The sequence below is a fragment of the Hevea brasiliensis genome, chromosome 3, assembly GCF_030052815.1.
Source record: "Hevea brasiliensis isolate MT/VB/25A 57/8 chromosome 3, ASM3005281v1, whole genome shotgun sequence".
In the NCBI taxonomy this organism is placed as follows: domain Eukaryota; kingdom Viridiplantae; phylum Streptophyta; class Magnoliopsida; order Malpighiales; family Euphorbiaceae; genus Hevea; species Hevea brasiliensis.
Window position 1 is genome coordinate 100,770,946 of NC_079495.1, and position 12,724 is coordinate 100,783,669.

The following is a 12,724-nucleotide window of genomic DNA, read 5'->3' on the forward strand; positions in this document are numbered from 1 at the left end:
GTTCTTCTTCATATGTGAGGCCTGGGTTCACTTCAATTTCCTCTACTGGTAGTACATGAGATGGGTCTGATCGATACCTCCTCAACACAGACACATGGAAGACATTATGTATCTTCTCCAACTCTGGATGTAGTACAAACGATATGCTAAAGGACCCACTCTTTCCAGAACCTCATATGGCCCAATGAAACGAGGACTCAGTTTTCCCTTTCTGCCGAATCTCATAATTCTCTTCTAAGGAGAAACCTTGAGGAAAACTTTCTCACCCACTGCATACTCAATATCCCTTCTCTTCAGATCATTGTAGGACTTCTGATGGTCTGATGCAGTCTTAAGTCGATCTCGGATCACCCTGATCTTCTCCTCAGTTTGTTGAACAATTTCGGGTCTAATCATTTTTCTTTCACCCACGTCATCCCAACACAATGGGGTTCTACATTTTCTGCCATACAAAGCTTCATATGGAGGCATCCCAATGCTTGATTGGTAGCTGTTGTTGTAAGCAAACTCAATCAAAGGCAAGTGTGTATCCCAACTGCCCTCAAACTCAATCACACAAGCCCGTAGCATGTCCTCCAAGATCTGAATTATCCTCTCAGACTGGCCATCTGTCTGTAGATGGAATGCAGTACTGAAGTTCAATCTAGTTCCTAGGGCTCTCTGAAGACTACCCCAGAATCTAGAAGTGAACCTAGGATCTCTGTCTAACACGATGGATACTGGCACTCCATGCAGTCTCACAATCTCATCGATGTATAACTTGGCCAATCTTTCTAAACTGTAGTCCATCCGAATCGCGTAAATCGAGCAGATTTAGTCAGTCTATCAATAATGACCCAAACTGCATCATGACTCTTCTGTGTCCTCGGAAGTCCCATCACAAAATCCATCGTTATTCTCTCACATTTCCACTCTGGTACTGGTAGTGGATGTAACAACCCAGCGGGTACTTGATGCTCTGCCTTTACTTGCTGACAAGTTAGGCATTTAGAAATAAACTCTACCATATCTCTTTTCATACCCATCCACCAGTAATGCTCCTTTAGCCCTCTATACATTTTTGTGCCACCAGGGTGCATGGCAAAAGGAGACTCATGTGCTTCCTTCAAAATGATCTTTCTCAATTCAAAATTATTAGGAACACATATTCTGCCCTGGTGTAGCCGTATACCATCATCTCTGATTGAGAATTCTGGTTTCTTGCCTTGCCGGACTTCTTCCAACAGCTTCTAATCACTACAAGAATTGTTACTTTTAACGACCAATTTTAACAACCGAATTATTATTTCCTCGTTAATAATATATGAATAACGACCAATACTATAATTGGTTGTAATTATGTAAAATTTTAACAACCATTATAAAATTCCCTCGTTAAATAATAAAATTTAGTCGTTATATATAGACTTTTTTTATTGATTTATTTTCTCAATTTTTGAAAGTCTTTTACGAGGAAAAATATTGCCCTTGTTGATTAATTATATATTTTCCTTTTAGGATTTGATTTCCCTCCAGCGGGATTTTTCTTTTGTCTCTAAGGTTTCCTAATTCCTTCCAATTAGTAACTTCCACACAAAACTGATTTCTCCCTAATGTTGCAGCCTTAACATACGTCTTTCATAGGGTTGTATAAGAGTAGAGTTAATCGGTCCTTAGGGTTCCATTCAAAATTGCGTGTTCCAGATTCTCGCAACCTAGATTTGAAAGCTTTCAGCTGTTGCAAAGCATGGATTTGGAAGGATTGTTGTGTGGGTGTGTCTTCAATAGGTATGTTTTACATTTACAATTCCCATTCCAATTGTTGAGTTCCTTTAATTTTGATGCTAAATTTGTTTAGCAAGTTTTGATTCAGACCATGTAATTGATTCTATTTTTGAGGGAAAAATTTCTCTTGCGTGTTCTAATGGAAGAACTTGATTTTATTTTGTGGTGTTCTTTCATCCATTCAGCTAGGCACTTTAATTATTTCCTGTTGTGATTTAGGTGATATGGAGATTCTTGGAGGCTTTTTATGCTCTTCTTGGTTGTTGGGTTTTGTTGGAATGTTCTGATTTACGTGTTAGTTTCTTCATCTGCTTTCAGAAATTTTCTATCTTAATTGGTTGGAATTGTTCATTTGATGTTTGATAAGGATTGCTCCTAGATGTTAAGTCTTGGTTCTTGGTTGTATGTAAAGATTTAGGTTATGATCACCTAGCACGTCAATTCTTAGGAAGGGTATATGGGGTTGTTAAGAGGAAAAGGGGGAGAATAGAAAAAAGGGGAGAAAGTGAAGAAGAAGGGGAAGATAAAGAGAGAGACTGAAAAGGAGAGGGAGATTTAGAAATTAAATTGAGTAATATTGGATGATTGAATTAAACATTTTAAATTTATTTGGTAGCAAAGAAGGTAACTTCATATGAGAATTATATTTATTATTTATCGCAGGATCAACACTAGGATTCCACAATGTGTACCTCTAGGCTTTGGTTTCATTTGTGCTCTGCATTATTAACGCTCTTTTAGCATTAAGGGCATGTGGTTTTAATCCCAATGATACTAGAGATTTTTGGCAGTGCCAATAAGGGATAAATCTGGTTTTGCATTTTGGGCAAGGACTAGTATTTACCTTGTAATAATATTGTTCTTTGTGTAAATCAGTTCAAATAATACATATCCTTGTTCTTTTAGATGCTTAACCTTTTTCTCTTACCTAGAAATCTAAAATTCTGCTGCAATTTTCACATGCTGAGTTCTATAATATCAGTAAACTTGTAAACTAAAAATTACATGCTTATTACTGCAAGTGAATAAGCTTCAAAAGAAAATTTCAAGTGTTGAGATCAAACATGCTGGTAGCCTTCAATTTCTCATCCGTACCAGCTCTACCTTCTTTCTTGACCACAACGACATCTGTAAGTTTATGTGGTTTAGCCTCTTCCAGCATTTGAACTACCATTCTCATTTAAATCCTAATCTAAGCCTGTTTTAAGCATGGCTGAGCTGCTCCGTAAAATTTTCTGATCAGTACTACTATTGGATGTCCAAATGTGTTTCACAGCTAGTTCATTGCCATTACCAAGGACAACTTTGTACACATTTCCTGATCCTCCTTTACCGATCAAATTCTCCAATTTAATAGCATCAGTGATGTCTCTTTCACTAAAACTTAGTACTCTAAATGATTTCATATCCTAAGAACTCTGCTTCAATGGATGATTAAGATTCTTCAGTCTTAGCTTCGCGAATAATAACCAACCATCAGAAATGACCAAAACTAGCAGTCCGGCTGCTAAACAAGATATAAGTATGTTAAGGATCAGATCTGATAACAGAGATTGGAACTCAGAACAGAGAAGAAAGATGAGATGAGAAGAGAAAAGAATTAGATGAGAAGAGAAAAGAATTAGATGAGAAGAAAAAAGAATGAGATGGGAAGAGAATAGAGAAATGAGATGAGAAGAGAAGAGAACAGAGGTTTAAAGAAGAGAAGAGAGCATATTATTGAATTGAATCTTGAATGAATCCATACAGGTATGAGCTGACCCTTTATACACACAAAGAAGAATCGCTCTCTAACAGATTCAGACATCCAAAACTAACTCTATCAAACCTGAACTAATTTAGGAATTTCCCTCCAAAAGCAGTTACACTACTTTCCTAACATTCCTTCTCCTTTTACTATAATATGTAACAATACCCTCCGCAAGAGAATCTTCTTGTCCTCAAGAAGAAGAGAACTTAAGAAATTGAGCTAGGACGAATGATTTGAACCCCCATGTAGCTTCTTCCGCTGGAAATTATCCCACTTAATAAGGCCCTGAAGAACTTGCAAATTATCCTCAGTAAATCGGTTGATGCAAGAAAAGTATGACCAGTGCTATCTGAACATTCCTTCCCATGCAACAATTTACATTGAGAACTGCACAAAGTGCAACAATTTAGATTGAGTGCCCAAATCATTGATTCCTTGCAATGTAACCACCTGCCCTGCATGCTAGAAAGTAATTCTTGATTGCTGAAAATCAAATAAAATGGAGTTAGATGTCCTCAACCAGTCAACTCCCAATATAATATCAAAACTGGACATGTCTAATAGCTTGAAGTCAAATACAAAAGAGTGTTGCTGCATTCCCCATCTAAAGTTAGGACACATGCTGCTGCTAGAAATTTTCCTGTCTTCACTCATCACACAAAGAATTGCAAGCCCTTCAATAATAGGTAACTTCAGCTCTTTTGCCACTCTTGCACCCAAGAAACTGTTGGTACTACCACTATCTATTAATATCAACAATTCCCTGTTCTTATGCTACCCAATTATCCTTATAGTATGAACCCCATGACTACCTTCCATAGCATGCACTGACAGAGAAACTTTTTCAGATACAGCAGGTACTTCTCCTTCTATAACATCATGCCATTCCTCTTCCCCCTCATCTATTCCTTTTTTTTTGCATCTGAAATACTGAGGCATCATTCTCTTGCAATTGCAGGGCCATGAGAGTTTTCTGTTTACATTGATGGCCAGGAAAGAATTTCTCTCCACATGTAAAACAAGGTCTGGGTTGTCTAATGGTATTTGAATTAGTGTAATCGGTGGAAGTAAATTTAGTTGTAGGTTGGTTGTGACGTAAGACCGACTAGTGGTAGGTAAGGTTTTCTCGCATGCAATTTGGTTGTTTTAACTTGGCATTCTAGTCTGTGATAGTGGGTTTAGGAGCATAAGGATAATTCTGAGTAGGTTGATTAGGTTTATAGGTAATAGGTACTGAAGATGAAAGGATATTAGATCTGAAATCACTTTGGTAGGGTCTAGAATAAGAAATTAGATGAGAAGAAAAAAAGAATGAGATGGGAAGAGAATAGAGAAATGAGATGAGAAGAGAAGAGAAGAGAACAGAGGTTTAAAGAAGAGAAGAGAGCATATTATTGAATTGAATCTTGAATGAATCCATACAGGTATGAGCTGACCCTTTATACACACAAAGAAGAATCGCTCTCTAATGATCTGGACATCCAAAACTAACTCTATCAAACCTGAACTATTTTAGGAATTTCCCTCCAAAAGCAGTTACACTACTTTCCTAACATTCCTTCTCCTTTTACTATAATATGTAACAATACCCTCCGCAAGAGAATCTTCTTGTCCTCAAGAAGAAGAGAACTTAAGAAATTGAGCTAGGACGAATGATTTGAACCCCCATGTAGCTTCTTCCGCTGGAAATTATCCCACTTAATAAGGCCCTGAAGAATTTGCAAATTATCCCTGGTAAATCAGTTGATGCAGCAAAAGTATGACCAGACTATCACGACCATTCCCTTCCCATGCAACAATTTACATTGAGAACTGCAGGCAAAGCAATTTAGATTGAGTGCCCAAATCATTGATTCCTTGCAATGTAACTACACTCGCATGCTAGAAAGTAATTCTTGATTGCTGAAAATCAAATAAAATGGAGTTAGATGTCCTCAACCAGTCAACTCCCAATATAATATCAAAACTCCACATGTCTAATAGCTTGAAGTTAAATACAAAAGAGTGTTGCTGCATTCCCCATCTAAAGTTAGGACACATGCTGCTGCTAGAAATTTTGCTGTCATCAGCTAATGTCACAGCAATTGCAGGCCCTTCAATAAATCTGTTTTCTATAATGCCCTCTTTTTCATGTGAAATTTTCCTTGTTATTGTTGCACACATACTTGATGAACATGTGAAATCTACTATGAACTGGACCTTATATTTTTGTGTAAACCAGTAACTATGAATGACCTAGTTTCAATATTTTATTTACCTTGTAATAATATTGTTCTTTGTTTTGCAGGCCTAAATCATTGGGTATTGTTAATTCTGTATTTTAACATCATAGCAGTACCCCAAAGGTACTTGAGAGATCTTTTAAACCAGTAACTATTTTTTTTTTTTTTTGAATTTTAAACTAGTAACTATGAATTACATAGTTTCGTATTTTAACTTCATTCTGGCTTCTCTTTTCCTTACTGCTTGCATTTTTTTCGAATGTGTTTTAGTTATGTATTAGAGAGAACTTTTAGTTATGTTTAGACATTAGCCGCACTTATTCATTGCGAAAAACATGGCCACTGAGAGGATTATTAAATAGCATTAGTGACTAATTAAATTAAGCAATAAATCTCAATTCATGGACACTAGACTAGCTCAGTTGCTTTGATTCAATTAAAAACTAGTCAAAAGGAATTTAACCAACTGGATATCAGCAATATATTCTAGATTGAGAATTAATAAAGCTAAATAATATGTTGTAGAAATGAATAATGAGATTGATAATAAGTAGAAATCTCATTATAGCTACCATTAACAGTACTGGAAGCTTTTACCTCATAATAAAACACTAGTAATCCAATGAAAATTAAGAACTATCTATGGAGCCAAATTTATGAGAAAAGCTCAAACTAAGAGAGATTAGCCCATAGTTAGAGAAAATTGAAGAATAGGCCTATGGAGTATGGATGAGTCCACTAGCCTAGCCCATAACCAATGTTCTCATGCCCAAATTAGTTCTTAAGATTGAAGGTTCTTATTAATAAGTTTCAGAAGTAAGGAATGTGAGATTTTAGGTAAGCTGAGAACTAGAAATCAAAATTTTATATTGTAACTAGCTATTATTTATTATCAGTCGTTAATATTTACTTTAGATTAAAAGAAAATGAGAGAAAAAAATGGAATTATTTTGATTTTCTCTTTAAATTAAAGATAAGTAGAAAAAATATTTAAAATATCAATTCATAATTTTTATATTTTTTAAACTTAAAAATAAAATTTTAATTAAGCCATATTTAAGGAAAATGACTTTCATTTCTTTTAAAAAAATATTTTTTTAAATTTTAATAATCTTATTAAAATATGAAAATACTAATATATTTATAAAATAAATATATATTATTAATTTTAATAGCTAATAATTAGTAAACAACTGACAGCTACTAAAATAACTAACCGCTATTAGAACAGCTAATATTACCGAATAAGCCTTTAATCATAAAATTTTCAAATAAGTTTGAAAACTCAACCATATTAGAATTAATTTTAATATTATGAGATATTAAATTTAAATTTAAAAAAAGTTTAATGCCAATAATTTAAAATAAAAAAGGGTAATGTTAATTAACAAAAATGAAGAGAAGAATAAACGAAAAATAGAGAATGAAGGAAAATGAAAAATTGAGGGAGATTGAGAGTGCAGCTGGTTGATTTAGAAACAAAAAAGAGTGGCTTTTATTACCAAGTGTCTCCCTTTCTTTGATCAATGCATAATTATTCAATAAGTCCTTCTGTATTTAGAAAATTCACTTTTATAGTTCTTTGTCTTTCAAATTCCTCCATTCTGACCCTACTTTTAAATTTCCACTTCATATAATATTTTGGCACCATCCTTTTTGTGATCAATGTTATTTAATTTTTTTAATATTTATTTATTTAATAATGTAACCTAAATTTTAAACTAAATTTTTTTCTTGTCAAATATGTTTGCTTATTTTTATAGGTTATATTTCTAACTATCAATTTATTAGATAACGGCTCCTAGCAAAGGATGGATGGATCTTGTTGGTGATCATCTTAATGATGTATATTTGCGTGGGGTTGAGGAATTTTTAGACTATGCTTTTAAGAAAACTGGGAGGCATGGGGAAATACGTTTTCCATGTGTCAAGTGTAGTAACATGTATTCCGCCACACGAGAAGTGGTAGGGACACACCTCAAGGTGTATGGAATAATACGTAATTATACATTTTGGTATCACCATGGAGAAAGGGTAGGTGAATCTGAATCTAACTTAGAAAGTGTTCAACAAAGTGAAGATGAGCCTAGCAATGAGATGCATGACATTTTAAGGGATTTGTATCCAGAGTTTTGTGGTCAAGATACAAATGATATGGATACGGATATCTTCGCTTGTGATATTCATAAAGAGGAACCGAATGAGGAAGCAAATAAATTCTATAGGTTACTAAGAGATTTTGAGCAACCATTATACCAAGGTTCTAAGAGCTCAAAGTTATCTTGCTTAGTCAAATTGCTCCATATCAAGAGCCTTGGTCGATGGAGTAATGAGTCATTTACTATGTTGTTGCAATTATTGAAAGATGAATTATTACCTCAAGGATCTAATTTGCCACAATCGTATTATGATGCAAAGAAAGTAATTCAAGATATTGGTCTCTCATACAAAAAAATTGATGCATGTGTAAATAATTGCATGTTATATCGGAAAGAGGATGAGAGGCTAGATTTTTGTAAGATTTGTGGCTATTCTAGATGGAAGACTGATAAATATAATGGGGAAGACAAGGTTAAAACCAATGGGAAGAGAATACCAAAAAAAATTTTGCGTTACTTTCCACTAAAGCCAAGACTTCAAAGATTGTTTATGTCCACAAAGACAGCGTCTTTGATGAGATGGCATAAAGATAAGAGGGTAGATGATGGAGTGATGAGACATCCTGCTGATTCAATGGCATGGATTTCTTTTGACAAACTACATCCAAATTTTGCCTCAGACTCTCGCAATGTGAGACTAGGCCTTGCTAGTGATGGATTTCAACCTTTTGCCAATTCAAAAATGCCATATAGTGTTTGGCCAGTTTTACTCATTCCATACAATTTGCCACCTTGGATGTGCATGAAACAATCAAATTTTATTTTATCAATGCTTATTCCAGGTCCTGAGGGTCCCGGAGATGCAATTGATATCTATCTTCAACCTTTAGTAGAAGAACTAAGAGAGTTATGGGAAACTGGCATTGATACATTTGATGCATATGCACAACAGAATTTCAAGTTACATGCAGTTTTACTATGGACTATCAATGATTTCCCTGCATATGGGAACTTATCAGGTTGGAGTACTAAGGGAAAGTTGGCTTGTCCTTGTTGTAATAAGGACACCTGTTGGATGAGGTTGGCCAATGGAGGCAAGCAATGTTATATGGGTCATCGACGATATCTTCCTCTTAATCACAAATGGAGAAATGATAACAAATCTTTTGATGGCACAAGGGAGCGAGGGTTACCACCCAAGCCACTTTCAGGAGATGATATACTTGATCAAGTGAAAAATCTTGAAGGGGTCATATTAACTAAGGCTCCTCATATGAAGAAAGCAATCTCACATGATGGCAGGGGGGACAATTGGAATAAAAAGAGTATATTCTTTGACCTTCCATATTGGAGGACCTTATTACTACGCCACAACTTAGATGTCATGCACATTGAAAAGAATATATGCGATAATATACTAGGGACAATCATGAACATAAAGGGAAAAACTAAAGATAGCATCAAAACTCGCCTTGACTTGCAAGCATTAAATATAAGGCCAGAGTTACACCCAGTACAGCAGGGGAATAAAGTTGTGATACCTCCAGCATTGTACAGTTTATCTACTACAGAAAAATATAGGCTTTGCCAATTCTTGAAGCAGTTAAAAGTTCCAGATGGATTTTCATCCAATATTTCTCTTTGTGTAAACATGAAAGAGAGTAAAATCTCAGGATTAAAGAGTCATGATTGTCATGTTCTTCTATTACATATACTTCCTCTTGCAATACGTGGTTTACTTCCAAAAGTAGTATATGAACCACTTGTTGAGCTATCATTGTTCTTCACTCATTTAGGAGCAAAGTCATTAAAGGTAGATGTATTGGAGCAATTAGAAAAACAAATTCCTATAACTCTTTGCAAGCTAGAAATGATCTTTCCACCTTCATTCTTTGACATTATGGTGCATTTGCCCATGCATTTGGCTAATGAAGCTAAAATTGGTGGACCAGTACAATATCGTTGGATGTACCCAATAGAACGAGCATTATATTCATTTAAGTCATGTATTCGTAATAGAGCTTGTGTAGAGGGTTCAATTGCAGAGGCATACATTGCAAATGAGTGCATGACTCTTTGCTCAAGGTACTTGCATGGCATTGAGACAAAGTTCAATCGAATGGAGCGCAACTATGATGGTGGCAGTAATAAAAATAAAGGAGGCTTTTCAATTTTCTCCAAAGTAGGACGAGGATTAGGTGCTAGTAAAACTCGTGATCTTGATACACAGGAGTGGGAGCAAGCTCATATTTATGTATTAAAGAATTGTGATGAAGTCCAGCCATACATCGAGTATGATATTTTTTTTTTGTTTATTCATATTGTATTTACTCTTTTTTTTTTTAATTTATCACAATCGCCTATAATCCTCTTTTTTTTTTTTTTTGCCCCTTAGAGAGTATTCACAATTGCCAGCAACCAATTTAGTAGGTATGTCAGAAGGTCAATGGAATAAAAATTTTGTTAGATGGTTTAAGACGAAAGTAAGTACACTTTAAGTTTTGTATGTATTTTGAGTAATTAATTATTTCAATTGTTTGTAACCATTAGGAATTGATTTTTCACTTTTTCAAACAAATTTTTTTTATAGGTTGCATGGTTGCATAAAAATGACTCAAGTCCAATGATGGGAGCCCTACTCTCATTATCACGCGGTCCTGCTCGATATGTGACATCTTTTTATGGTTATATTGTCAATGGATATAGGTTTCATACTGAATATCATGACCAAGGTTTGAGGACACAAAATAGTGGAGTTGTTGTAATTGGAGATATTGGTGATGAAGTTAACAACATAGATTACTACGGTGTCTTAACTGAGATTATTCAATTGCAATATCTTGGAGGAAGACGTGTGGTGTTATTTCGTTGTAATTGGTGGGATGTTTATGATCGAGTGAGGGGGGTTAAGATTGATGAATATGGGGGGGTTAGTGTTAACTGTAAACGAACTTTGAAAACAAATGAACCTTTCATTTTAGCTAACCAAGCATCACAAGTCTTTTATGTTCCAGACAATATTCACAAAGGCTGGCATTGTGTGATAAAGGCACATCCTCGAGATTCCTATGACATCCCATTAGAAGAAGACATTGACCCCGTTGATTTGAATCAATTCGGTGAAGCATATCAAGCTGATGAATCTATCAATCTTGAATCTGGAGAAACAACTACAATTGATGCAAATGACCAAATTAGTTGGAAGAGGATGGATATAGAGCCACAAATAATTGATATATCTTCAACACAGAAGAAAAGAAAACATGGATCTTGAAGTTTATTTAATTATTATTGTTTGAATGCTACTGTATAATGTTTCTTTTCAAAATAAACTCTATAATATATACATAATTTGTTTTGGATGTTTATGTGTAATTTAGTTATTCAATGTAGTTTACATTTCATTTTGTCTTTTTTCCATATTTTATTTATGTTGTTCCCCATATTTATTTATGTCATGATATATTTTGTTGGTTTGAAAAAAAATTCACATATATTTGATGTGCTAATATTCCAGGTAAATGACGCTAGAAATGGGGTCACAAAAAAGGAAAGGACCTAGGACAAATATAGTGAAGAGTTCATTTATACCACCGGGTGCATTAAGAAGGGCAAGGGGACATGGACATCGATCAAGATCATTTTTACCTATGACATCTACACAAAGTCAAACTGCATCAATTGCACGTTGTTCGTTAGAGCCACATAATGACATCTCTCTTGTTCAAGATGTTGATCATAGGGAAGAAGATGGTGGAATACAAGAACAAATACCTGAACAAGTGCATGAAGGTTCAACTCCTATTTTTCTATTTCATTCAGCGTTATGAATTTAGTTTACATTAATAATTTACTTTTTATTTTTAATATTGATAGATTTTGATACTATGCAATGTAATACAACAAGGCAACATCAAAGTAATAACAATCCAGCTCAGGAAGAAACACAAGAAGGTTCAAATAATTATTGTCATATGTATTATTAATAATTTATATTTATTGTTGATGCATTATTTCTATATTATTAATGAAGTTCTAGAGACTTTTTTATTTAGGTATTTCCACTATACAAAAAAAGAGAAAAACAAGAGGAATGAATAAGGGTAAAAAGATTGCAGCACTTAAGGATGGAGAGAAACTGGATGTGGTTTTTTATAATAATCGAGTTGTTGGAGAAAATCATGCAGAATGGTCAAGACATTTGGGCAAAATAGTGCGTGACCCAAACATTTGTCCAATAAGAGTGCACTCATGGAAGCAAATTGGAGAAGATGCAAAAGATCATATGTGGGATTCAGTCAAGGTACCTTTACTTTTAATAAAACATTAGATTAATTTAATTTGCATTTATTTATTCATTCTTTTTTTTTATAGGAGAAATTTAGAAATTTTGACATTGAGCTATATCGAGAAAAGACTTTAGAGCATATGAATCGTTTGTGGAATAATTGGAGAGGGGATTTGAAACGCCACAATATAAAGCCTTGTGGTTCTTTTCCAGAGATGTTGAAAAATGTTCCTCAAGGGATGCATCAAGAAGATTGGGAGTGGTTAGTTAAGAACCATTTTTGCACCAGAAAATTTAAGGTATGACATTTTATTTTACTAATATTAAAAATTATGTAAATTAAATATAAGTATTTTTATCTTCAGTTTTATTATTTTTTAAAAGGGTTAACATATTGTTTTTAAATACTTTTTTTAATGTAGGAAACAAGTGTTCGAAACTCTGAAAATAGGAAAAATTTAACTATGCTTCATCGTACTGGTAGCAAACCTTACAGACAAATTATCTATGATTTGGTAATATTAGTGAAATTTTTTCATGTTTTTGCATTTTGGAGATTAAATATATTATGCTATTGTGTAACAATATTGTATTTTGTAAA

At 34.1% G+C, this 12,724-nt stretch overlaps 1 protein-coding gene across 1 annotated transcript; it reads left to right on the forward strand.

The window, feature by feature from the left end:
• Positions 1–7,551: 7,551 nt before the first annotated feature.
• LOC131178426 (uncharacterized) lies at positions 7,552–11,109 on the forward strand. Its single transcript, XM_058143381.1, has 3 exons — positions 7,552–10,127; positions 10,231–10,318; positions 10,426–11,109. The coding sequence occupies exons 1-3, from the start codon at positions 7,552–7,554 to the stop codon at positions 11,107–11,109; spliced, it is 3,348 nt and encodes a 1,115-aa protein (XP_057999364.1).
• Positions 11,110–12,724: the final 1,615 nt, after the last annotated feature.